The sequence below is a fragment of the Triplophysa rosa genome, linkage group LG7, assembly GCF_024868665.1.
Source record: "Triplophysa rosa linkage group LG7, Trosa_1v2, whole genome shotgun sequence".
Taxonomy (NCBI): domain Eukaryota; kingdom Metazoa; phylum Chordata; class Actinopteri; order Cypriniformes; family Nemacheilidae; genus Triplophysa; species Triplophysa rosa.
Genome location: NC_079896.1, coordinates 23830430 through 23858394, shown reverse-complemented (window position 1 = coordinate 23858394; position 27965 = coordinate 23830430). Strand labels below are relative to the sequence as shown.

The 27965-nt window shown below is 37.8% G+C and overlaps 3 protein-coding genes across 9 annotated transcripts; 2 read left to right on the top strand and 1 right to left on the bottom strand.

Annotated features, from left to right (window-relative positions):
• The first annotated feature begins 1025 nt into the window (after positions 1–1025).
• Positions 1026–4528, top strand: unc50 (unc-50 homolog (C. elegans)). The gene is made up of 6 exons (XM_057338207.1): positions 1026–1145; positions 2378–2652; positions 2767–2887; positions 2970–3109; positions 3191–3298; positions 3578–4528. Exons 2-6 carry the CDS (start codon positions 2379–2381, stop codon positions 3712–3714), a joined length of 780 nt encoding a protein of 259 aa, XP_057194190.1. The 5' UTR covers positions 1026–1145; position 2378; the 3' UTR covers positions 3715–4528.
• Positions 4529–5309: 781 nt separating this feature from the next.
• slc25a12 (solute carrier family 25 member 12) lies at positions 5310–14363 on the top strand. 2 transcript variants are annotated; one of them, XM_057337772.1, is made up of 18 exons: positions 5310–5371; positions 6078–6131; positions 9289–9434; positions 9698–9813; positions 10168–10307; positions 10531–10677; positions 10761–10899; positions 10995–11088; positions 11162–11246; positions 11536–11620; positions 11717–11875; positions 11957–12009; positions 12087–12167; positions 12279–12419; positions 12553–12691; positions 12816–12974; positions 13057–13147; positions 13422–14363. In XM_057337772.1, the coding sequence occupies exons 1-18, from the start codon at positions 5360–5362 to the stop codon at positions 13627–13629; spliced, it is 2049 nt and encodes a 682-aa protein (XP_057193755.1). In that variant the 5' UTR covers positions 5310–5359; the 3' UTR covers positions 13630–14363. The 2 variants fall into 2 exon arrangements, with proteins under 2 accessions (XP_057193755.1, XP_057193756.1); XM_057337773.1 differs by lacking the exon at positions 5310–5371 and adding an exon at positions 5393–5809.
• Positions 14236–25583, bottom strand: dync1i2b (dynein, cytoplasmic 1, intermediate chain 2b). Of its 6 annotated transcripts, none has more exons than XM_057337774.1 (16): positions 25454–25583; positions 24248–24356; positions 24037–24151; positions 22162–22303; positions 21653–21712; positions 20357–20472; positions 19590–19839; positions 19407–19506; positions 19006–19131; positions 18795–18941; positions 17523–17636; positions 17103–17236; positions 16873–17017; positions 16655–16795; positions 16464–16589; positions 14236–16256 (listed from the first exon to the last, which is right to left on the bottom strand). In XM_057337774.1, exons 2-16 carry the CDS (start codon positions 24353–24355, stop codon positions 16143–16145), a joined length of 1938 nt encoding a protein of 645 aa, XP_057193757.1. In that variant the 5' UTR covers position 24356; positions 25454–25583; the 3' UTR covers positions 14236–16142. The 6 variants fall into 6 exon arrangements, with proteins under 6 accessions (XP_057193757.1, XP_057193760.1, XP_057193758.1 ...); XM_057337777.1 differs by having other exon boundaries at positions 22162–22219; positions 25454–25582; XM_057337775.1 differs by having other exon boundaries at positions 22162–22252; positions 25454–25581.
• Positions 25584–27965: the final 2382 nt, after the last annotated feature.

The window sequence follows — 27965 nt, the reverse complement described above, 5'->3', positions numbered from 1 at the left end:
ATACTATGAAAGGCACTCATTCCAAATGATTTTGTGTGATCAAACCGCTGTTTAATATGTGTTGACATCAATATCACTATAAGAACCGAAGAACAGAAAAATGTCTGTGTACCATGGCACTACAAGGGCACAAATAAAGAGATTTAAAGGTAAAGTGTGGAGTGATTTATGGAGTCTGTGGTCATGAGAAAGATGAAGGAACAATTAAATCATTTGTAGTTATTAAATATATATGAGCCAAACTTCAAACTGTGCATTTAATCTATAAAAGTGGAACTTGTGCAAATGGCACAGAAGTACCCAAGTAGGCTACCTGTAGGTAAGCTCTGCTCCGCTGACCTGCAAGGAAATTGGAGGTAAAAATAAAAACTTTGTAAAAGTTTGTAGGGTAACATATATTTAGCCTAGATATTTGCAAAAGTAGGCATACTGCTCACAAAAAGATTTAGGTTTGGTTTACTCCTTGCAGTTATCAGTCTTTACAGAACAGTAAACTCTTTATTCATAAAATATTAGGAATTGCAAACAGAATCTTACAAAATCATATATATATATATATATTTTTTTTTTTTTTACTGAATGTGCAATACAGGTCAATACATGCAATATTGTCTTTACAGCAATACAATGTGGAGTGTAGGGAACATCTGAGCTGCATATACTTGCGCCATCTGCTGTTTGTGAAAATGAATGCTAGCTTACTACGTTTATTTTAGCTGAATTTTTAAATAAAATTTAATTTTTTAATGAGATATGTTCACAAAAAAAGTTACAATTAGTAAAATAAGACAAACAGCAATGTAATCGTCCACAATACTATTTAAAGAAAAAAACCTAGAAACGGCAACATGTTTAAAGTTCCCGTATTATTTATCACGACAGTACAATCATTCGGGTACATTATTTATGAAAACGTTTTTTCTTCCCAACAGCACGTGAATTTAAACTTTAATTTCGCTACATCAATTAAAAACTACATTCCCCCAAACTCTTTGTCAACGGATGTGACGTAGCCGTGCCGGATATGCAGCTACGTGTTCAGTTGAGGCAGGAAGTTGACATGTCACCGTTGATGCGTTGTTTTTTAACACACTGAATAAACACACATTGATTTTGTGAATGTACTGATACTGCTGGAAGAGCAGGTGAGTGTTTTATTTATATAAACACAGGTGTAAAATCATTATTAGATTATTTAACCGGTTGATATCCAGAACCGAGGCATTAGTTTGTAACAACACACACTTTAATGGTGGCTGTCTCTCACGATATCTGTTAACGTTAGATATTCTCATGACTATTCACAGTTCCATTAGTGCTAACTGAAAGGTTTTAACAGCGCTTTTTGAACGCTTTACTCAAGAGAGGTATTCGTGCTAGTGTAGGATAGGGATTGTTGTCAGTCAGGGCCTGTATATCAGTGTAAAGCAAGTGAGTTCTTATAGGATCTGCCCTCTGTGTTTACATTGTAGATCACATTAATATTCATGTGAAAGACAAGAACTGATGGCCTGCCAGCACAGTACATTGTGTGGTTCTTCAAAATTCTAATAAGTCTAAATTCTAAAGGGAGAAGTATGAGAAGATGGTCCTTAGGATATACTGTAATGACAATTTACAAGAGGATAAAATATAAGGAAGGTTTATGATCATGTTTTTGGGTTTACCACTACAGATAACACCCCAGTCTAATATTATATACTTATTAAGGTGATTAACTCTGTTTATACTGCCATTACAGCAGTATCAACAATTAACATATGCATTGGTGTCCAAATAGTATAATACATAACAGTTAAGTAGAAAGTCGACTTAAAATAAATGAACTTATACAAATTTCAAAATATTTTGGCTTATTTTGTGGTCTTCACAATTTGTGATGTTTGGTGAACAATTTTAAGAAAAATCCCAATAACATTGTGACCTTTTGTACAAAGAAGTTAACGGATGTATATGTGCTTATATTTTGTTAGTGACTTTAAAAAATATAGAAACTTAAATATTCCTTATGACAGAAATTTTCTTTGAAAAGCATCTGTATGTGGGTATTTATAAAATAAACCGTATCATGTGTCCTATGGTGTGACAGCAAACATTTAGAAAACAAACTTTTAATAATATATTGTTTCATATTATTAATATTTATAAGAGAGATTTATCTTTATTGTTAGTTTTTTTCCTACATTTTTGCTATGTCACACCATAGGACACGTTGGTGTATTTGGCAACTACCCATGCATTCAAACCAGTTGTAAGTGTATAATTAAATGGACTTGGAAGGTTTGTTTGGTACCATTTATATTTGGTTTCTGTTTTAACTGTGAATATGGTTTGAAAATGACCATGAAAATATCAATTTTCTATGCTCTCACAACAGTATGTTACCGACAAGCTCCGGGCAGATCCATCGCAATGGCAGCTTAAACATGCATGATGCGGCGCGGCACACCGCCGGCGCAAAGCGCTACAAATACCTGCGGAGACTCCTGCATTTCAAACTGATGGATTTTGAGTTTGCCGTATGGCAGATGTTATACCTGTTCACCTCGCCCCAGAAAGTGTACCGTAACTTTCATTACCGTAAACAGACTAAAGACCAGTGGGCCCGGGATGACCCAGCTTTCCTGGTGCTGCTCAGCATCTGGTTGTGTGGTGAGTGGAAGAAACATACTGTAGGAGGAGCTCTGGAACTGACATTGTCTAACTAAAGGTGCATAAGTGTAGCCTGCTGCTTGTGAGTGACTGGTGTCATTTGTTATTTGGCAGTGTCGACAGTGGGCTTTGGACTGGTCCTAGATATGGGATTTGTGGAGACGTTGAAGCTGTTACTTTGGGTCGTGTTCATCGACTGCATTGCCGTCGGACTGCTCATTTCAACTCTAATGTGGTAAGACACCAGTTATGTAGATCTCACTTATTTAAATAAGACTTTGTTATTCATATTTCACCAAACGTTCTTACCCCTCCAGGTTTATTACAAATAGATACCTGATGAAACATCCCAACAAAGATTATGATGTTGAGTGGGGCTACGCCTTTGACGTTCATCTTAACGCTTTTTACCCTCTTCTGGTCATTCTGCACTTTTTACAGCTGTTCTTCATCAACCGTGAGTCGAGTTCTGGTTAAAGATGTAGTTATAAACCGCATTCATCTGAATTACTGAAAACGTCTAGCTCTTTCTAAGCAGATGTGGTGGTAATAAGTGCAGACTGGTTCCTGGGTTATTTCGTGGGGAACACCTTGTGGCTGATTGCTATTGGTTATTATATTTACATCACATTTCTGGGCTATAGTGGTAAGTAATGTGATCGATGATCATAATTTTTTTTTTTTAGATTTAGATTCAATTTATTGTCATTGCACATGTACGAAGGTACAAGGCAACGAAATGTGACCTCTGCATTTAACCCATCCAGAGAGTAGTGAACACACGTACCCCCGGAGCAGTGTGTGCGTTATATACGATTTATATACATACTGTATTAGTAGCTTTATTGATATAATATATATGGCCAAGTTACTAGTTTACGATTATATGATCCATTCATTGTGTTTTACTTTTTCTTTCTTTTAGCACTCCCCTTCTTAAAGAACACAGTTGTGCTTCTCTACCCCTTCGCTTTGCTTGGACTCCTTTATGTTCTCTCCATCTCACTAGGCTGGAACTTTACAAAAGGTCTCTGCTGGTTCTATAAACACCGTGTCCAGTAAAGGACGCTAAAGCACAGGACTCAAGGGACACTGACTGCTTCAGTGCAGTGATCTTAAAGATAAAAGTGTGTTGACACTCTTTGGACTTGACTTTTTGTATATTCTCTGTAAATAACATTTTGGCTGTAAAGGCAGTAGAAAAAAATGATTTGTTTACGGTGTCACAGGTTTTCTTTCTTTATTCCTTTATTTGATACTCAAACGTAATGTGCAGTGGTTCATGAAAAAATATGGGGCTAAGTGCTATGATGCTATCTGTTATGATGAAGGCCTTTCTATTTGTAAGAACACGTACAATAAAAAATACTTTTTTAAAGAAACAGACATTTAATTCTGCATCAGATACTGTCGTCTGAAGTACTTTACTGAGAAATGGTGATAGTTGAATGACAAACAGATGTAGAATTTGTTGGTACCCTTCCACGAAATAAGCACCTACAATTTTTTCTTAAAAACTTTTTGGGTTATTTGTTTATTACATGTTTATTAAAAATATATATTTAATTTCATTTAAACAGCGTGTTTTAAATAATGAAACAAATTAAATTATAAAATAATTTTAGAGAGTGTCAAATATTTTGTTGCACCGACTTGAGAGGTATAATCACCACAAACATAAGTAGGTGTGGAGTTCTTTTCTTCAAAAGCATCATTATGCATTTTTAAAAACAGATCATCTTACATTGTACTTTGATGTACGTGATGTACCTTGAACTTTGAGTTCAGCTTTAAAAAAATTTGCTCTTTAAAAATGTTCCTTTGTTCTACCATTGAGATACTAATTACAACTAATAACAATAAAGGAAACCGTTGAAACATCACTATAACTATTATTTATTATATTTAATAAATTCTCCAACAAATCTATCCAGATTGTTTTAAAAAATATATTTGTAGAAATAGCAATGATCTCTCTATTTCTATTTATTCTTTGCTTCAATCTATGACAAAGGCATGCAGACATGACAACTGCAATTCCATCACTTTTTAGGAGAATTGCGAATTCAATTGTACCAACAAATGTATCCACGTCTGTATGTTTTACATAGAATAAATACACCATCTGCTATGTACTGTAACTAAAGAAACATAGATGTCTGTAGGTCTTCGTTACACCAGACAGGCAGCTAATCCAGACGTTCTTTAGAAGCATTTGAAGAGTTTATTTGCAAAAACAGATTAATACTTAAACTGTTTAAAAATTAAAATCATGTTTTTTTCGTGTTTTTATTGTGTTATATCTGGGTTTTTTTTTGGTTATTATTACTTAATCAAAACAACCCAACTGCATTTTGATATTACTCGCAGTTATTTTGCAGAATGAAAAACATGAAAAAATCGAGTTACCTGTTTTTGCAACTGAACTCTTCATTTATTTTCATAAAGTTTTCAGTATTTGAACTCTACTAAGTTTCAAGAATAGGTATAGAATGTGTTTCAGTTAGTATAGACGGGCACAATGTATTTAGGTGAGGAACTCAGACGACGAGCTTTAATAGTTGCATTTTTATTTTAAAGACCAATCTGATTTTCCGAACCTGTTTCATCAGACGGTTGCGCGCGCACCACCTTGCTCTCCGCTCGCTCTCCTCGGCCACGCGCCTGCGCGCCCTCATCATCACCGCACGTGACGTCAGAGAGCAGCATGGCGGCCAAGGTGACTCAAGCAGTGTTGCAACGTTTGACTAAAGATCTGTGCTGTTATTTGTTTTCCTACAGTTGGCTCGTTAATACAGGTCGTGCTTAGCGTGTAGTTATTTTAATCTGACGTATAAAATGAGGGTTGTGGGCTTTAACGGGAACGTCGCGGAGCATCACTGGGCGCGCGCTGAGGCTCTGACTGAAATCAGTCTGTGAGCATCGTAAATCCATAAAAACGTCAGGATTGCGCGCTAATGAGCCCGTTTGAACTTTTCATCGTCCTCGTATGTCTTTAGAGATACGAGGTTTTGTGTAGAAAGTGTAGTCATGCGTGTGAGGGTCATGCTGTGTGAGCTCGTTTTATGGTTTAGGGACTGACCTTAAGATGTGACTGCTTTCATGTGTGTGTGTTAACATAACCGGCTTGTTTAGTTTAACAGTTAGCCGTTTAACAGTAAGTCCGTTTTTTAGACGTTACCTTGTGATTCTGTTTGTTATATTTTGTTGTGTGTAGGCCAAGTATATTGAATATGCATGGATCATTTGATAGAATAAATGTAATTTGGACATCGTTCTTGCTTTAAAATGCACAGATACAGACGCGATAAAGCATGCTGCACATTGCATATTTACAAAAGAAATAGATTTTGTGTAGAGGTGGCCCTTATTGTGCATAGCTGTTTCTATTCCTAATCCACCTCTGTGTTGTTGTGCTTTTACAGGTGCAGTCAACCAAAAGGGCCGACCCGAATGAGCTGAAGGTCGTCTTTCAAAAGGTAAGAACAGCACAAATAAGACATTTGCAAGCCTTGTTTGAGTTAAATATCTCGAAAGGGTTTTTCCTCGTTTTACCTGTAGTATCTCAAGCTTTGAACTTGCTCGTGAAAACTATGGTGTAACTTTAGAAGCAAAGACGTGGTTTGCTGTCATTCAATCCTCGGTTTCCAAGTAATTCTTCATCGTCGAGAAAGCATCAAGTGCCCTGTAAAATGCCCAAAACATACACTTCATGATAGATTTGACCTGCCTTTGCTACGAAACTTCATGAAGTTGTGCTTAAACGCTGGTGTGTATGGCTTAACATGTTCGTTGTGTGTGTCATTATCAGTGTTGGGTATTTACTCTGAAAAAGTAATGAATTACTAGTTACTAATTACATATTCAATAGTGTAATTAGATTACTTTACAAATGACTCTCTCCAAAAGTATTTAATTACTAATTACTTTCTATATCCTTCATCAACCTTGATTAGAATTGATTCAAGGATAGACATGAAACGGCTCTTTTAATTCAATCAAATAATTAATAAATAACTTCATGAATTATTCTTATTAACTGACCAAAGTATACAAATGTGAGAAGGATACATTTTAAAGTTAGACTTATAATTTTTGTGTCATTTCCAGTATTGAATATATTACACAGTATTTAGTTCAATTACATCAGAAGTAACGGTAATTAAATTACAGAAAAAAATAAGAGTAATCCCTTACTTTACTTTTTCTAAGGAAAAGTAATTAAATTACAGTAACTAATTACTTAGTAACTAGTTACACCCAACACTGGTCATTATAAAAGAAGTAATAAGGAAATAATCCCGTCCATGAAATCCTAGACGTGTTTTATAGTTATGTGGATTGTGATCACATCCGTAGTTGAGATCTTGTGTGCCGGGCATTTGAAAACCGGTGTTTCTTCTGCCGTCCCGGGCTGCTTTGGTGTCTGGTAACACAGTGACTTGTGTGCGATGTGACTATTAATAGGACCAAAGCATTTAAGATGGGTGTTTGGAAGCAAGAAAACATGAATGTCAGGGCAATAGATGCACGAGTGATGAATGTTACATAAGGTCAGAGGGCGTCTCTGTTTAGACCTGTTATTTTCTGCTCTTATGTTCTTGGAGCTGAATTTCACAGCTTTAAGTTGCCTCGCTTGGCTGTGTCAAGACTTGCTTTTTAGAGCAAGGTGTTAGGATTATCATCACATCATAGTAACAGATGTTTCGTAATGGTTAACCTTTTTCTTTTTTCTTTTGTAGGTGACTTTCGTGTAAATAAGGGTTTGTGTTATGGTAATGTTATGACTCCGGATGGGGCATTATATACTAGTTTGGCTCATGAATATCAATGATGTGGCGTAGTCTTACGGGATTTGCTGGAAGGGAAACTTGTAAATGTTGGCCATGGTAGAATTGCTGCTTGCTGCTTGTTTGTTGCCCTCACGACCGTGTGACATCGGCGTCTTTCTGGTTTAAAAGCTGCGTTCACTTTGAATGTAATTGTTGTGCAGAGACATGGAGATGGTTTTAGTATGTGAGAGGTTGATTTTGTCTGTATATATAGAATCTTTGATGCAAGTTTTTTTGATTGTCTGAGAAATATTAAGTCTTGCATCCCTTTATGAGCACCAATAAACATTTTAGATGTTTATTGATTTACTTTTCCGCATACACTTATACAAAGTGTTATGTTCAAGGTTCACCTTTATTGTATTGTTGTGTTGTCATTCGGGTTTTGTGAAGATATTCTTTCATCTAGGCATGCAACACAAGGAGGATTGCCTGAGGCAGGTAGCAGTTGTATGAATTGTTTACAATGAATGTAGTTTATTTTTAAGTGAGTGGGAGTGGCAATTTTCACAGAATTTTGCATCAGGAAATAGAATGAGAATGCGATTTAAATTCCAATGCAGGTCTTGAATTTGTATTGAATTTGAGTTGAAAAATTTAAAATAAAATGTTTAAAGAAATGAAACTTTATAGGAAGAAAAATAAATTTTCTAGAATGTCATTACTTGTTTTGATAAATTGTAACTCACTAGTTTCGTTCCAGTTTAGGGGTGTTTAATGATCCAGAATAAAAGTTTGTGTTTACATAATATATGTCTGTGTACTTTTTGCATATTTTATTTTGTATTTATAAACACGTACACGTACTAGTGTATATTTTAGAAATATTTGCACATATATATATATATATATACATGTGTCATTTAAATGATATGTAAGCATTTATTGATTTTATATTTTTCTTAAATATATACGTGTATGTGATGTGTTTATAAATGCAAAAGTAATATGCACAGTACACAGACATGTATATTATGTTAACCAAGGTTATTTTAGTTTACTAAAATGAAAACTTTGAAAACGCCTCTGTTCATTGAAATCAAATCAAATATATAATTATTTGATATTCCAATAATCAAAAATTATTGGAAAAACTTAACTAAATTTTGAAATGTCGCCTCAAAAATAAACTGAAAGTTTAAAGCACTAAACTTATAATAATAAACAAAAACTAAAATAGAAATGAATTGATAAATAAACAATAAATGAAACATAAATGAAAATAAACAAATAAATTATAAAATGACAAAAGCATGTACCAAAATTGCTAAAACTTGATCTAAAATTAACATAAAAACTAAAGATCTAAAAATAAAAGCTAATTTAAAATATTAATAAAACCTAAATCAAAATTATAATAACTCTGATGTGAACACAAACTTTTATTCTGGATGCATTAATTAAGCCCTATTCCAGTTAAAATGCCATTTCAACATTTTGTGGGGTGTGGCCGATACCATTCATATTCATACTCCTGATTTAAAAGGGATCCGATCCTTAAATTCTAAACTTGGCCCAACCCTGACATGATGTGTGAATTAGCATGGTAAAACAGATAGTGGGTCAGAGGACACAATGCATTATATGGGGCGAACGCAGATGCAGAGGTGTACATATTCAAATTTGACTTTGACATAACAGCTAGAATGTATCGTTCCACCTATAATAATTGGAATACAGTATTCTGACACCCTGAGGTGCACATAGGTGTCTGAAGAAACTGCAGACATTTGTACTGTAAGTGTCTTGCAAATGAGGACGATTACATCACGTGCTTCATAATCATGCCTCTGTTCTCTCTCAGTATGCCAGTGTACAGGAGAAGGATGGAGAGCTGTACATGACACCCACTGATTTTGTGCAGCGCTATTTGGGTCTCCACACCCAGCTCCACTACAACCCTAAAACCGTTCAGCTGCTCGCCGGGGTCGCGGACACCACGAAAGATGGGTGAGACGGATATTCTGTTTTCTGTTGCTGTCGTTCTTTGTGTAATTTAGGCTTGTTTTGACACTGTAGGTGTAGGTCAAAACGTTTCCTAACACATGCAGAATATATTAAAACAAGTTGGGATAACTAATATTTTCATAAGTATTTGTGTTTATTCTGTACTGCAACTGAGGCGGAGTGTGGGTGTGATAGATCACAGCGTTCCTTCGCTTTTGACATGTGTGAAAGCGAGATGTACGTTAAACCTTTTTCTCTGTGTTCAGGCTAATCTCGTTCCAAGAGTTTCTGGCTTTTGAATCAGTGCTTTGTGTGCCAGATGCCCTCTTCATTGTGGCTTTCCAGCTGTTTGACAAGACTGGCACAGGAGATGTGTCCTTTGGTGAGAGAGATATCTGTGTGTGTGTTTCTTGCTGCTGGGAGAGGAATGCTGGAATTATGTTAGTTAGTAAAGGATCAGTAGAGGAATGACCCTTAAAAAGTGTCACACATACGTTATTTACACTGTATGGCACGTGTCCTAACTGCACATTTAGGTATTGGGACCAGTTGTGCACCATCATACACACGATCCATATAGCTTAGATTGATACAAGATGTAGTTGTTTGGTTTGAAGCTTCATGCTCGAACTGTGCTCATTTTATTTTCTGTGAAGCTGCTGTGTGCCGTCTTGAAATGCTGTTTTTCAACCTATGCATGGATTCAGCTGAAGTGTTCATTTGTGTGCGTTTACAGAGAATGTGCGTGACATCTTCGGTCAGACAACCGTGCACCATCACATCCCCTTCAACTGGGAATGTGAGTTCATCCGTTTGCATTTTGGAAATGACCGAAAAAAACGCCTCAGCTACCTGGAGTTCACCCAGTTCCTACAGGTAATGCATATCTACACGCACAATGAAATCGATTGGGAAGTTAAGAATACAACGTGTTATTGCAAAACCTTTTGTAGACCACATCATTATTTTAAAGTTCTCCCAAACATCAAGCCCATGTTGGATTTTTTTGGGAAGTTTTTGGGTGACATTTCTGTCCTGTGCATTACTAAACCCAGACCAAACCCGATTCCTTGTTTCTGCTTGTGATGCGTCATTGCAGGAGTTGCAGCTGGAACATGCCCGGCAGGCCTTCGCACAGAAAGACAAGGTCAAGAGCGGCGTCATTTCATCCCTGGACTTCAGCGATATCATGTCCACCATCAGACACCACATGCTCACACCCTTCGTGGAGGAAAACCTCGTCTCTGTAAGTGTCCGTCTCCTGGTCTATTTGTTTCAGATAAAGTTTGCGAATGTTATCGTGTTAATGTGTGTGCTGCGTCCTACTAGGCGGCGGGGGGCGGCACCTCTCACATGGTAAGCTTCTCCTTCTTCAATGCCTTTAACTCTCTCCTAAACAACATGGAACTGATCCGGAAAATCTATAGCACTCTCGCTGGGACTCGGAAGGATATGCTGGTTACTAAAGGTGCGTGCTGGCCGCGCAAACATCTATGTGCATCGGTAAAACGTTTTTAAAAAACATTGTAATAACGAATTTTTTTTTCCTTTTGCTGGCTGTAGAGGAATTTGTTAACGCTGCTAATAAGTTTGGTCAGATCACTCCTATGGAAATCGACATCCTCTTCCAACTGTCAGCACTGCACTCCCAAACTGGGTAATTTTCTTTCTTTATATTAACCACAAACTGAACAGAATTATGAGCTGTTTGTGTGTATTATCGGGCGCAGACGGTTAAACCTGGCTGATATTGAGAGGATAGCACCACTGGAGGAAGGATCTCTACCATATAACCTGGCTGAAGTGCAGAGACAGGTGAGTTTATCAGTCTGAGCTGTTAGATAAGAGTCTTTTATGGCCAATTGAAACGTTTATTATGGTCATATAACAAATGTCATCAGAATCTTGTGAGCTACTGTGAAAGTGAATTACTCTTGCTAAGGGTCAGGGGTTTTTAAAATAACAAACCTTAGGTAAAAATGATCAAGAAAGCTTAATAATAATGTTCTACAGAAAATGTTTCCGATCACATTATTCAGATCACTGTAATATTTATAAACTAAAAACATTGACATGGAATATCTGGCGTCCTTTGGTTTCGCAGCATTCCCATGGGGACGGATCTCGGCCCGTGTGGCTGCAGGCAGCGGAGTCGGCATACAGGTTTTCCCTGGGCTCCATCGCCGGAGGTTCAGTTTGACACCTGCTGCTTCTCATTTCTCAGTTTATATCCTGGATGATTGTACATATTTGAACCTGTGTGTGTGTGTGTGTGTGTGTTATAGCTACGGGTGCCACAGCTGTGTACCCCATAGACCTGGTCAAAACCCGTATGCAGAACCAGCGCTCCACCGGCTCCTTCGTGGGAGAGCTGATGTACAAGAACAGCTTTGACTGCGCCAAGAAGGTCCTGCGCTACGAGGGGTTCTTTGGCTTTTACAGAGGTCAAATGCAACGCGGACAAACACTCGTCACACGTTTCATAATGTCACATCTGAACCTCATTTGACACGTTTGTTTTCCAGGACTCTTACCTCAGCTTATCGGAGTGGCTCCGGAGAAAGCCATCAAGCTCACCGTGAGTGTGGACGTCACGCTGCAGGAATACAAATGAATGTGATTGGCTGATCTGTCTGAAGTGTGTTTTGTTGGCAGGTCAACGACTTTATGAGAGACAAGTTCACCACGAAAGATAACACGATACCATTGGCCGCTGAGATTCTCGCCGGTGGATGCGTGAGTGTTAATGCCCTCAGCGGAAAGGCTTGGGATGAGGCTTGAATTTCACTCAAATTTTGTGGTTTTGTCGTGCTTCATTAGTAAAATCTCGGGTCTCGTTCTGTCCAGGCCGGTGGTTCGCAGGTCATTTTCACCAACCCTCTGGAAATCGTTAAGATTCGTCTTCAGGTTGCTGGTGAGATCACCACGGGGCCAAGAGTGAGCGCGCTCAATGTGGTCCGAGACCTTGGCTTCTTTGGCCTCTACAAGGTAGAGAAGGATTACATCAGTGGATGTGATTTTTGCCTTGTTATAATAGCATTCCGTTGAATATTGAATTCCGAGTTCATGTAGCTTTAGCATGAACTGTAAGTCTGAATATATGTATATTTGTCTTTCAAAGGGTGCCAAGGCTTGTTTCCTGCGTGATATTCCTTTCTCTGCCATCTATTTCCCCGTGTATGCTCATACAAAAGCAGCGATGGCTGATGAAGATGGACGTCTGGGACCTTTGCAGCTCTTGACTGCTGGAGCCATTGCAGGTCATTATGAGATGTGTCAGAAAGCTGTCATGTCAAGACATGTATTTATTTAAGTTTTGATTTGCCAATGTGATCAGTTGGTTTACAGTTTGGTATTGACATCTGGATTTTCTTTGATCTGCAGGTGTCCCAGCCGCTTCACTCGTCACGCCTGCCGATGTCATCAAAACACGACTGCAGGTGGCTGCCCGTGCTGGTCAGACAACTTATTCTGGAGTGATTGACTGCTTTAGAAAGATCTTAAAGGAGGAAGGCTTCCGGGCATTATGGAAAGGAGCTGGAGGTACACACGTGAATACACAAGTCTGACTTTATTATTGTCATCTTCACATTCACTCACAGTCTTTCTGTGGTCTTCTCTCCAGCTCGTGTGTTCAGGTCTTCTCCTCAGTTTGGTGTGACCCTGGTGACCTATGAGCTCTTACAGCGATGGTTCTACGTCGACTTTGGAGGACAGTAAATGTTACAAGTGGTTTTACTACATGAAAGCAGTAGTTATGAGGTCACATGATTTTAAAGAGGCACAAAAAAAGATTTGATTCTCAAATTAGCTTTTACAGTAAATCTGATTGGATGAACACCGTGATTTCCGTGGATGTTGTGTGTTTTAGAGACGGTCTTGCAAAGTTAGCAAACCGGCTAAAATCGCTTCCACACCTTTATGGAGTTTTTGAAAGTTAGTTTGTTTGGAAATCTAAAATCCTCTCTCTTTTTTCCTCTTCCCCTTTAGTCGCCCATCTGGCTCTGAACCAACCCCGAAATCACGGATCTCTGAGCTTCCTCCTATCAGTCCCGAGCACATCGGTGGATATCGCCTGGCAGCTGCTACTTTCGCTGGGGTGGAGAACAAGTTCGGACTGCACCTGCCCAAGTTCAAATCCTCTGGGGTCGTGACCATTCATCCCCAATCGCCCAAGGATCAAGCAGCATCATCCTAAAAACATGTCCCGCCCACTCCTGGCCTCGTCCTCCAATGGCTGCATGCCTCCCTCCCAGTCTTGCCTACATCATTTTCCACTCTTTTTATTTTATTTTATTTTATTAGTTTCTTTCAGATTTTAGGTGGGGGATGTGGAAGTTTAATACTCCTTTGTCAGTTTAATCGTCATCAGTGCCTCTTATTTTATGAAGTCCACTGGTTCAAGGTCGTAGTGTTCTCGCAAAAAAAGCACAGGGTAGCCATAAACTTTGCCACACGGATCAAGACCTAAAGCCACAGATACAGAGAAATATCTAACAAGGGCTCCAGATATCTCGTTCAGCTACTGGCTGATACTGAACCTGCGACTGTGTGGTTGTGACGAAAGAAACTCACTCCCGAGAGGAAACCGGAACACACATTCATGCTTTTATGTTTCCCATGCCTAAAATACTCACACTGGGTTTTATTTGAATTATAGCTGATATTGATGTGACAGAAGCATGTAGCTGTAGCGCTCTTCGTTTGCTTCTTTGGCTTTGCGTAGCTTGCACATGTACTGTATATACGTGTACATCTCATGCACAGAGATATGGAGGAGAGACCCATTTCTCTGCATCACTCCGATGTACAAAGGTTTCAAAACTTGATCCATTGATCAAAGAAATCATCGTTTGATTTGAAATGTAGAAGATATTTAAATGCATTTCATTCTTGTATTTTATGGAAATAAATCAACGCAGTTCAATTTTACATTTGCGTAGGTTTTATTGAAGCAAGTTTAAAAAAAGTTAGAAAAAGTGAATGGGCGGAATAGTGCAGGAATGGAGTTTCAACATTCTTGTATTGGTCAAATGGAAATCAGGGTTCCCACACGTTCTGACCAATGATTTCCCTGACGCCTCCAGTTGTTTGTGATATATTTAATAATCCCCGGTGATCTGATCGAAGTGAATTTATTGTATCAATGCCATGAAAATGTACATTTTAAATACTTAAAATATTATACTTATTTTAATATCTAGACAATTACATTAATATTTACAAATCTGAAGAAGGGCGTACATTTTTCCAAGTTCATTGTGAATGAGTTCTTACAATGTGTGTATTAAACTTGCATTGTAAGTGAATTGAACAATTTAATTTAATAATTGTAATTATTTGTTTGACTTGTTGCCAGGAAACATATAAATCTCAGTTTTATTATGTTGGATTTTTCCAGGCAAAAAATTGCAAATACCTCCAGGTTTTCCGCAACAAGTGGGAACCCTGGTAAACCAAATCGGTCATCAAAAACATAAGCAGGTATTCAGACCTTCACATAAGCCTTCATTCAATTAAAAACAACAAAAGGGAAAATACAGACTGACTGGCTTTGGTGCAGAATCTGTTTGTAAATTAAGGCAGGTATGACTTTCTGGACTGGTTAAAAAGCTGTTTCAAGGTTAGCCGACAAACGGCATCTATTGTAATTTCTTTTTTTAAACATTAAGATTTTAGATTAAATTTGGTATAAATGTCTTTTAGCAACTAAAATGTCAATAAATCCACACAAAGGAATAAATAAATGTAAAAACTTACATTTTAGCTTGATTACTAAATTTCAACTCCATTTCAATGATGAAATGAAAAGACCAAGGTAAACGTTTGATACATACAGACATGAAAATACAGTATGTGGGTTTGGATAAGCCATTTTATGAGCTTCTCATCTGTTAAAAATGTCCTAGCAAGGTAAATGAATCGCACTGTATGTGCCCAAGTGAAGATATTTAGGTCTAGATTTTAAAATGTTAAATGGGTACACCACATTATTCCTTTCCATCTTTAAATACAAAACGAAGTGAACTACAGATTTCTAAAAAAAATTCAGAATAAAATAATATGTTTCAGTTTTAGCCACTTGAATTAGCAAGCACCAAGAGAGAATACAATGATCTTTATATGTGTGTGCTGGAAGATTGTGGATACGTGTGTTCATTTCTAAGGTTTGCTATAAGGCATCCTGAAGTGAGACCCCCGTTACGTGTTGAAGAACAGAGATATTAAAAACATACATGTTCAGTCTTTAGCAGCCATAGAGCTCAAAGCTAAAGGCATTGTTTAAGAGATATAAATAAATCCAGTAAATTTAAAATGACCATTAGTTTATCAGTTAAAATATTCCACCAAAAACAATTTCCTGTAACTGTAGGTTAAAGTCGGTGTTAAATTATCTTAAAGTGTTAAAAAGACAAATTGTAATGTTTTGCATATTTATGTGTTAGTCCTGGTGAACAGCTATGATTCTAATTCTGTAAATAGATAAAAACATCATAAATCTCTCCTAATATTATAATCTTGTGCTGAAAAATATTGTAAGTGGCAACATTAAAAGCAAGTTTTGCTTTCTCGTATAAAGTGTTTTAGCATTAAATAGAAAAACATGGAAGATCTAGACTGTCATCCAATGACACTAGATAACTTCAGAAAGGGTGAAGATATGCAAACTGCAGAGGAAACTTCATTGGTCGGCAAGGGTTGCTATGGCGATCATGCGGCCAGTCGTTGAGCCGCCAGCTCCTCCACATCCTCTCGATTCTCGTTTATTTCAGTAAGCGTGCGCACAAACTGAGTCCACTCGTCCTGACGTGGCACTGAAATTTGCTGTATAAAACATAACAAAATAAAATATGTTCAAATTAAAAAGTAAAATACAGCTAAAGGGCAATGCACACTAAGTAAAGCCGTTTTATTTGATGTACTTTGCATCATGTCTCAAGTCTGTTGGTGTGACTTTTACTTTGAAATTTCACCTGTACTGTCAAAAAATACACTGAATTTCTGAAAGCGGTTTCATTGTCGCATCCTCACCTCTCCGACATCATAAATGTGCACCTGCCCATCTGAATCCCCGACAGCCACCTCTCGGCCCGAGTGAGTCCAGCGCACGCGGTTCAGAGCCGGGTTTCCCTCAACTGTCACGCTTGCGGTGGGAACCTGACGGAATACATAGTCATTGTTGGTTTTTAAGTTTCTGTGCGTTTTTATGTGTGTTTTTCTACCTCAGTTTCATTGTTGAGGTTCCACAGGTCCAGGTGTCCCACTCCGTCGACACAAGCGAACAAAGCCGGGTGTGTGGGTGACCACATGACATCATACACATAGTCCGAATTATCCTCGAAGGAGTACAAAGGCTTATTGTTCTATAAAGAGATACGAGTAGGCCACAGTCACCAACTGTGCAGAATTATAAGCCATCTATTAAAGTTGCACACTGCACCTTGGTACTCCAGAGTTTGACGGTCCAGTCAAAGGAGGAAGTGACAAACAGGTGAGAAAAGTCCACCGGTCCTGCTGCAGTGTGACAGTCGAGCCCTGTGATTGGTCCGTGATGACCTTCAAAGATTTCACTGATGCCTGCTTTACTACATCACACATGTGCAGCAACACAAGTGTCAGACATCGGGGTAGAAGGTGAGAAGACCAAACATTTAACATGCACACACATACCTGCCGTGTCTACAGGCTGTATAAACTGAGCCGTCTTCACTCCCCACGACAAAATTATTGACGTCGCCCAGAGGAAATGACATGGAGGTCACCGCCACTGATTTGGACTGTTTAAAGACGAGCTCCAGACTGTCCTGATGATACAAAAACACATGGAGACCATTTCAAAATCATTTTCAGTTTTTCTGAATGTACTATTTATAGATATGCGTTTATGTAAAATGATCATTTTTGATTCATTCTGTAAACTACTAACAATACTTCTACCAAATGTCAAATAAAAATATTGTTTCTATTTGAATTTATTTGCAGCGAATGAAAACTGGAGAAACGTGTGAAAAAACCAGAAAAGATGCTCTGCATTTTTTCAGACCTCGAATACTGCAAAGAAAACAAGTTCATATTCACTTTCGTATTTACCTGTGGTGTGGACAGCATGTCTAGGCTCCACGAGCACATCTTCCCGTCAGTGGAGATGCTGATGAGATTGTGAGCGTTCTGAGTGCCCACCACATTCACACAATACACTGGATGCTGACGAAAGAGAGAGAGAGAGAGAGAGAGAGAGAGGGGGTTGAAATGAGCCACCAAGGGCCGTTTGCTCAAAAGTAATCTGATTGGATTTCGGCTATCGGATCAAATCTTAAAAATGGGTTGTTCAAAAGCAAAAAATGGATTGAGAATTTGATTCGATCACAAAATCCAATCTAGGTTTTGATCTGGATCAAATTGTCAGTTTGTGTTGTTCAAAACATTTTAGTACGATCGGGATACCTTTGATCCAAAAAAACAGGGTTATACTGATCCCAGCAGAAGGGTGGATTTCAGGAACAGAAAATGTAATAAAACTGGACAAAAATACATTTATATCATGTAATATACACACAGACATTATATTTCTTTTTCTCTTGATAAATTTGACTGTTAAAGTAAAAATTTGAAACATACATTAGGCTTCCTATTAAGCGTTTCAGTAGCTGACAGTAAAGAAAAACTAATAAAATAATCCCAATTTAAATGTAACATGTTTTTTATCACTGTTTGTGTTTGTAAACATTAGTCATGATGAACCAGTCAAAAGTAATTCTTTGTGGGTGAGCGCAAAGTCTCTTAGGTGAAAACAATGCAAATTTTTCTGAGTAAACACAAAAGCATTGATATACATGTATATATATATATATATATATATGAAGAGTTTGGTTCCAAAATTAGATAACTTCAAAAATCATGTTTTTTATTGTGCATTCCAATTAATCTCGGTTTTGATTTAAGCCATAATAACTCAAAAAATACAGCTAACTAACACAATAAAACACAATAAAAACATGATTTTTGAAAATTGTTAAAAACGGAGTTATCTCATTTTGGAACCAAACTCTTCATATACTGTATATTTCTTGTTGCCCATCTCCTATTTTTTCCATCACCGTGTCCCTTTAGGGCTTCCGTAGAGCAATAGTAATCCAGATTTGGTCATCTGAAAAAGCGCGTATCTGGATCAGGGCGATCCAATCCAGTTTTGCTTTGAAAAACTGGCACAAAAGCCAAATGGATTATCTGATCTTGGATAGCAAAACACGGGACTTCCGAATCCGGAAAATTCTGATCCAGATGAAACTTTTTCAACAACCGGCCCCAGAACTACAGAGGACGAAGAAGAAAATGCTGCTGAAGATGTTGGTCTATGTTTACCGTGTGAGCGGAGGCTGACAGTGGGGTCCTCTGCACGGGGGTGCGTTTGTTACTGCGGTTGTCCCACAGGACGATCTGGCCCGAGTATGTTCCTCCCACCACCAGATTGGGATGGAACTGTGCAAACGCCGCTGACATCACTGCAGACTGAACACAGATTGCATGAGTCACGTGACCGCGGATAACATCGCTGATAACACGTGAATCTCACCTGACAGTGGAAGACATATTCTGGTGTGGTCTTTTTATATTTCATGTTCCATACGAGAGCCACGCCGTCGGGCTCGTGAGGAGCCTCCTCATTACTGCTGTACGATGCCAATAGCAGCTCCGGATACTGACGGGGTGGAGAGAGCGGAAGCTATGAATGTACAGTAGTGGATATTTCTCAAACTAAAAAATATTTGCAATCACCCTAAAAATTGATATTTGCACTTATAGATGGTTTATCTGTGTTTGGTTATAATATAACAATTGATTTTATATTCCTATCTGATTGTATATTAATTGTATTAAATTCAATTAAAACTACTCAACAGTTATTGATTCTTTGCGGAGGGCTACCGGAAGTAAAGTTTGGACCACAAAGCGTTTATGTTCTATATGTGTTACCTGTGGTGACCAGTCGAGGCATGTGATGACTCTGTGTTTAGACCAGCGTTCGTCCGCGAACTGTCTGTTCAGGGAGAGTTTGGACCCTGCCTGTGACTCCCTGAAAGACAATAGAATACAACAGCAAATGACTCCACTATCACAAACATCAAAGACCCCCACACACACACACTTCCTCCTCACCCCTCTTTATCCTGAAGGTCTCGACCACTGTAATCGAAAAAGATGTCCACGTGCTCAGAAAGAGCGCGCTCCACGATACGAGAGCTGTGATCGAAGAAGTTCATGAAGTCGTCGGAGTGAAGAACCTGCTGCTTCTCCTCCTCCGTCAGCTCGTGGGGGGATGCGTCTTTCTCCTCATTCTGAGAGTCTTTCTCATCTTTAGGCTCGAGAACAGGTTGTGTCACAGCCAGATCTTCCTCTTCCTCCTCAGCTGCAGATGACCAAAAAGTTGAATAGGCTTTAGGTGAACTTGTACTGTCATATCACGTTTTTAGTACACGGTCGTTTACCTCTTTTTTTGGCCCACTTAAAGGGACAGTCCACCCAAAAATGAAAATTCTGTCTTCATTTACTCACCCTCGAGTTGTTCCAAATCTGTATACATTTTTTTGTTCTGATGAACATAGAGTAAGATATTTGGAAGGATGCTTGTAACCAAACAGTTGTTGGCCACCATTGACTACCATAGTAGAAAAATGCCAATGGTAGTCAAAAGTGTCCCAAAACGGTTTGCTTTCCTACATTCTTCAAAATATCTTCTTTTGTGTTCAACAGAACAAAGAACTGTAACAAATGTATCATTTTTTTTTGTACTATGGTAGTCAATGGTGGCCAAAAACAGATTTGGAACAACTTGAGGGTGAGTAAACGAAGACAGAATTTTCATTTTTGGGTGAACTGTTCCTATAAAATATGAGCGCATTAAAGTAAGACGATGTGTGTTTTACCCTCGTTGTGCTGCGTCTGTGTTGGGGTCTGGGTCTCTTTCGAGTATGACACCATCTCTCTGGGAGGGAAGTCCACCTGCGTGACCTTTGACATGCCCAGCTTTAGCGGGCCACGTCTGAAGGAAATACAAACACAGTCACTAAAACACGATCACCTGAAGTACAACAAAAATGCTCAATTATGTAATAAACGAGTCGAATTAAATTGATATTTTCAATTTTTCTCATTGTTACTAATAAGAAAAAATCATAAAAGCTCACAGGGAACATGAAGAATTCATATAATTCCACATGATTGTAATTAAGGAAAAGTACAAACCCAAACCTACACCCGGTACCCAAAAATGAATTATTTTAAAACATATGCCCCCTGGAAGGTCAATGTATAATATACAGTCTATATTATTCACATCAATGATACATTTACGCAGATGCCAAAGCGACTTACAGTGCATTCAATCTAAACATTTCAGCTGTGGACTTCTGACATTTTTTTTTTAAGTTATTAACATATTCTTATACTGCCACAACTTATTTACATTATGTGATGGGGTGTTCTTTCTTTACATTTGTGTACATTTTGGGACTTCTTTAGAAAACAAAAAAGCGAAGGGAATGTGAAAACTTGAAACTGCTCAGAATGCACATAGAACCTTAAAATTCCAAGGCGGCAATTTGCTTTCCCTTGGAATAGACGGATTCAATGCAACAACATAAAACGTTACTGTGCATGTGCACTTTTGTGGCCCAAACTTAACTTTCTCTATACATCCGCAAAACAATAGAGTCCCTAACAAGCAAAAGAAATAACACGTAAATTAAATTAGCTGACAAGTTAACAGTATGTCCAGCCAGTATTATTTTGGGTTACCAGTAGAAGAACCGTTACTTGGCTAAACTTAAATGTGACAAAGTTATACAACCCATTCAACGAATTGTTCATTTAATAAAATTTAAAAATAAAATAAAACTATTATACAATAAAATATGAATAGAAATGAATATTAATATGAATAAAAAAGCAAATAGCAAATATAAATAGTTCTATTATTAGCCACTAGCCAGACCGGTCAACAAACAGACTGGAAGTTAACTTCGGGCCAGGTGTGTGCGTCTACACACAACGCTCTAATAATTGAGCTACAGGAACAATTCATATTCTTACATCACCTTTTACTGTACAACCAAACTAAAACCAAAGATGCAAGAGTGAAAGAGGATGTAACAGAAGGCTAATGAGGGAATTATGGGTAATGAGAAAGAACGTAAGATGGTTAATGAGAGAGACAGTTGTACCCGAGCTGAGAGTCTGAATGTAGCAGCAGAGTAGAAGGGTCAGAATCCCAATGAAGAGTCCTGTTAGAGACACACACACAAGTTTGCATCTGCTAAACACACAGAGAGGTAGACACGCATGCAGACAGCTCCACAAGAGAGGCGTTATTAGAGCTGCGATTCCACATGTATACATAAGCATGCACACACACACTTAAAGTGAGCTGCACACACAACAAAATGCAATACAGGCATTAGAAATTAAACTCAAGTACTATTTTGTTTTCATGTATTCATCTTGCCATCATGTTTTAAAGTATTTATCCTTATGCTGACTGTTTAAATGCATTTCCAGGTCTGTCATTGGTCAGAAAACCAGATAGCCACGCCCCTAACTCACCCCATTGGTTGAGCTGGCCAAGATGCTCAAAAACGGTTTGACAGTGTGTTTTGGTACCACGATATAAAACTTTGGTCATACAGCTCAACCCTCTTGATCTACATCAGTGTGTTTGGTGTGCTTGTCTCACCTCGGACCCGTGCCGCCATCTCCAGAGTCCTGGCTGCCCGTTTCGCTGGGGGTGCCCACTGATTTGGCAGAGGGAGACACGGGAGGGGGGACTAAATAGTGAAACAGACACGTGTCCTCTGTTATCTCGCGCAGAGGTTGCACTACGCACACATGCACGCGCACAAATTCACATACGCAAGCAAGAGGGGTGAGATCGGGGCAGTCCAGTTGGAGCAACAAAACAGAGCATGAACAGACATTCAAGCAAATTAAATCAAGGAAAGAAAGAGAAGTCAAGAGTGAAGTGAGACGAAGTGGGATTGAGCAACAAAAAAAAAAAAACAGAAGACAAAAGGGGGTAGTTGTTAATATTCATGCAGGCTCAACATGCGTTATTAAGACATTAGTGCTCATGAACAAACAGAAACAAAACCGCTTTATGAATTAAAAGGGGCAACGTAATTGTAGGAAATGGATTATGTAATATTAATATGTGATAACAAGCAAACAAATTAAACTTATTTGCAGTTCATTAGTTTCAATGCAACAGTTTTAGGGATATTTGTTGTTCTTGATTAGTGTTTAATACATCATAATTTAACATAGAAATATTTAAAATAATAACCTTTAAAGGGGTTGTGTCTTATCAGTACTTTCTACTTGCTCTATTTGTTAGCAAAGCATTTTTTCCAAATTTTAGTAATTTGGTATCATTACCAAATTATTGGTATTATTACCATTTTCCATCTGCTCTCTGACCCTTACATACAGAAAGCAGGCCGTTTTTGGCTCCTATACCCCATTCACAGTAAGCAAATACACACAACTGATTTTCTGTGCTAAAATGTCAGAATAAAATAATACATCATTTTGATTTGTTTGTTTAAACCAGGGGTCTTCAACGTTTTTCGGGGCAAGGACCCCTTAGATGAGAGATGCATGGGGCAGGGACCCCCTTATACTAAATGTGTAAACGGAGCTATTTAAATAGAAACAACCCTATTGTCACAGCAATACCATGTTAAGACATTACATTAGCACTAGCATGTTATTGTTGCACATAGGCTAAATATTTTACTGTGTATTATTTTTTAATATAGATTGCTTGATTATTTTAAGGGATTTGCAGCATCAAACATTTTCATTTTACTGTGAGATGGACAATTAAACATTTCTTTGAACCTTAGTTTTTATTAAGGCTTCAATGAGATGACTGACCTTGGTTAATGGCACAAAGACTATTCTAGTGGAGGTAGAGGTTGTCTCTGGATGCAAAAGAAATGAGTGCAGATTTTATGCATCCTGTTGAAAATCAGGCCGTTTTATTAAGTGTCATTCTTTTTTTTTCTTCCGCGTCTCTGTGTGTTGCAGAACACACCGCTATTTTATCATTCTCAGCTCCGTTGTCTTTCTCGTGGATCAGCATTGTCGCGGCTGTTACACGAAAATTAACACAAGTTTTTTCTGCAGAGCATCATATCAGACTAAAGAGAGCAACATGATGCAATGAGTCCGCATTATTTTCGGGGCAACTTGTTTGACGTTATATTTTTAACAAAAAGTTGCCTGTGAGTAAACAGTAATTAGCGGACCCCTTGCAGTTCCACCGTGGACCCCCTATGGGCCGCGGACCCCCGGTTGAAGACCCCTGGTTTAAAACACCCATCAGAAGAATGTGCAAATAGGCAAATCGATTTTTGTATATTAGTTTCAAAAAATGCTTCTTTTGGACTTTTTAAAATTCTGATTAAACTGCTTCATGTCAAAAAGATTAGAAGGAAAAATGGATAATATGACCCCTTTAAGTATTCTTTATGAAGGAAATTACTAATATTACTAGGAAGCATTTCAGTAATAAAAAACTTTGCATTTTTCATGATTTGCTGTTTCGTACCCATAGAGGCATCCACGATGCCCATGCTCTGCAGAAGAGTCTCCGCCTCTCTCCTCTTCCTCTCCAGATCAGAGTCATCCTGCGGAGGCGATGCTCCCTCCTTCTGTCCATCCAGCTACCGACATGAGAGAGAGGGCGAGAGAGACAGAGAGAGAGCTGTTTCAGTGCAACACACACAGAGATTAAATAACCTGATCTGACCCCGACTCACCTCTTTCTTTTTCCGTTCCTCCTCTTTCCTCTTCTTCTCTTCTCTGATCTGTGCCAGACGCTGTTTCTTTCTCTCTAACTCTGCTTTTAGCTCACTTTTGTCTGACATTCTGATGTTCAGATACACACACATTTTAAAATCGTGTGAGTGCATTTGCAAAGTCATTAGACACTTCATCGCCCACATAATCAATTTACCTTGTTAGTAACATAATATAATTTAGTAACACCGCATTTAAATACATATGTCGTTAACAAACATAAACCTTTATTATAACTATAATTACTATTGTATTGAAATGTAATTATACAAAATTACAAATTAATTTTGCATTAATTTTGCAATGTTGTGCTGTACAGTACAGCTGTACATGCGCCCTCTCGTGGTGATTCAGGGAATATACATGAGGTCATTATGGAACATTAAAAACAATACACACTATTTTCCAAAACTATTGCTTTTTCACTCCTATTAAACATTTAGAATATTTAAACAACACAGCATGAATTCCACTCAGTTACTATTAAATTGTTAAAAACTGTATAAAATAAAAGTCATATGTTACTTCATTCATTTAACTTAATTGAATGTACATATATTACTTATTTGTTTGTATTTATTGCTTATTTTTGGTTTATTCGTTGTTTATTTTTACTTAGACATTTCATAAAGGTTTGTTAAGGTTACACTCGCACACTCGCACACACACACCACACCACACCACACCACACACGGGACACTCCTATAAGAGTCCCGGATGGTCAGTCAATATGGCTGCATAACGAAAACCCGGTGTAAGCTCAAAAACTAACATAAAAAAACATCCATTCAAAAGGTTTATCATTAATGTGCTTCAAAACCACATGTAATTGTTTTAAAAGCGCGCGCCCGATCGCATCAACTCGTCTAGTTGCTGTAACGATCGTTTTTCTATTATTAAAAGCATTGAAAAATCGTACAAAGCCTAATACGTAGCGTTGTCTTACGGAATGAGCTTTACGATCCGTTTTACACGAGGTTTAGAACATAGATTAAGTTAAGTGATGTAAAATGACAGCTCGAGCTCAACGGCCTCTCCTTGATGTATTATTTCATGGGAGTCAATGTAAAATTCATCACCATGTCAAATATAATAACGATGCACGTCTAACTTTATCCTAAGAGCATAAATATCATTGTTGAATGATGCAAAATGATTTCGCTTACTTGAAATAAAAACTTGTCGGCTTGAAGTCGATGGAGAGGATTATTCTTCAGGCAGGCACTGATAACTTATTATCCTCTTTCTCTTGTTATGACAGCAGCGCTGAATCTGGGATGCGGCTACGGATGCCGGGAGGTTTCCATTTCCAAACTCCCTGGACACACTGGACGTGGCGTTTTATATAATGACCACTAGAGGCCGCTCATCTCGGCTTTTTGATCAGTGCAAAATACTGTCTCTGTTAGTCTTCAACTTGTTTTTGTAAACTTTTTTCTGGTTTAAATGCAATAGACATTACGAAATCCGTAAAAACAAATCAATAAAAGCTATGTAATTTTGTTACAAATATTTTATCTTCGTCAAGTCAAACATACTTTATCACTGGAAGATGCAATAAATATAAACTATAATGAAATAATTAAATAATGAAAGGTTTACTAAACGTAATGGCAACAATCATATAAGATGTAATGGATTAATATAAAATGTATTACTATGATACATTAAATATATTGCTTAATATATTACTGTTGTCCTTATTAATATGCTAAATGCAGCATGGGATGTGTATCTGATGAAACTGTGTGGATGGCTACAAGTTGTAAAAGGAGGGTGCAGGAGGTAAAGAAATGGCTCTTACTCTTATGGCAATGGTTCATGCTTCTGTCAGGTGATACTGTCTTCATGAGCTCTAAAATGTCTGTAAAAATGAAGTTTTGTGCACGATTTGTACTGAAATTTTAAATATTCTTTTCATGTTTTTAATTCACATTGCACTTAATAATTACTAAATAATGCAAGCGAAAAGGTGAACAAAAAACTCTGATGCAGATATGTAACTAATTTTAAGATAACTACTATGTAAGTAATACTAAAATGTAAAAGTTAACAAACAAATAAACGATTTAATTTGTTTGTTTTGTCTAGGGCCTACTCAATAATTGCACAGTGACAACATAAAAATGTTTTAGATAATTGCACAAAAAAATATGAAGGCAAATCAAGTCTATGTAATGCTCAAGCAACAAGTAAATCTGTGGTCTCATCAGTTTATCAAACCACACCCTGTTTATCAATGCAATAACTCATTTAATTCATCAAGAACTGTGAACGTGATATATGAAAGAAGATATGACAACCTGATTGTTTCATACTGAAATCATTTCTGTGTTCGTGTGTGTTGTAGAGATAAGCAAAGGTAGACCTCATCACCCACAACTCCTTTGTCTTTTGCTGTATAACAATGGCTGTAAAGGGCCGTTGAAGTTTCCATGGCAACATGCCTCTGACTAAAAAGCAGGTTAAGGGTGAGCAGGTGCATGAGCATGCATTTTCTATATATGTGGAGGTGTTAAAGTACTTGTCTTATTTTTATTACTACACCCACATCAATCACATCCTATGATGTCTGCCAAGATATATTCGCAACTACAGACACACTACAGTCATCTGTAACCACATCTGCATTGAATCACAAAATATATTTGGATGTCTTTATTGTGTGCTAGCACAAAGGTAAAACATGGAAAATCTTAAATGCATATTTAGCCTAATTATATTCTTATATTATGTCAGTATGTAACAATCTGAGACATTCTCAATGTTAACCAGTGAGCATTACCACCTGCCTATACTGACCGGGCCAGGGGCTTACCGTGTGTGTTCTTGTCAGTCTGTATTGTCATTAAGTAATCTTCACGTGGATCAGCTGTGTAAAGCATTGCGTTAGCAGTGCAAAGGTCATGGGTTACACAAAATAATAAAACAAATGAAAAAATGAAAACAAAACAGTGAGTTTTCAGAGTGATCGCATGACATTTGTTGCTCAGGTGATTGAAGTAAGAAAATGTGTATGAATGATTATTGCAAAAGGACACACAAAACGACCTATAATTACTTTGCCTCCAGGCAGGGCACATGACCGCAGGTTTTTAGATTACTTCTACAAGTATGAACTGTAAGTTATTTTAGAGAAAAGCGTCGCCCAATTTACTTGCTGGTGTGGAATATACTTAGCTCAGAGATATAGTATAAATCATGAAATGTATTACTTTTATCTGTGTAAGATTAAAGGTCCAGTGTATCAAATTTAGCGGCATCTAGTGGTGAGGTTGCGAATTGCAAGCAACGGCTCACTCCACTCCTCCCTTTCGAAGCACTACGGTAGCTCACACAGCACTAAGATGTCGTCACGTTTTCATTTCTTTGCCGAAGGAGATAACGTATTTACGAAACGCGTTCTGTAGAGCAGATTGTCCGTTTAGGGCCACTGTAGAAACAACATGGTGAATTCCATGTAAGGGGACCCGCGGTGTATGTAGATAGAAATAGCTCATTCTAAGGTAATAAAAACATAACACTTGATTATGTAAGGTCTTTATACACCTCTGAAGAAATAGTTACGTAGATTATATTGCATTTCTGTCAATAGATCCTGCAAAAAAATTACTCATTGGACCTTTAAAGGAATAGTTTACTCGAAAATGAAAATCCTCTATTTATTCGATCATAATT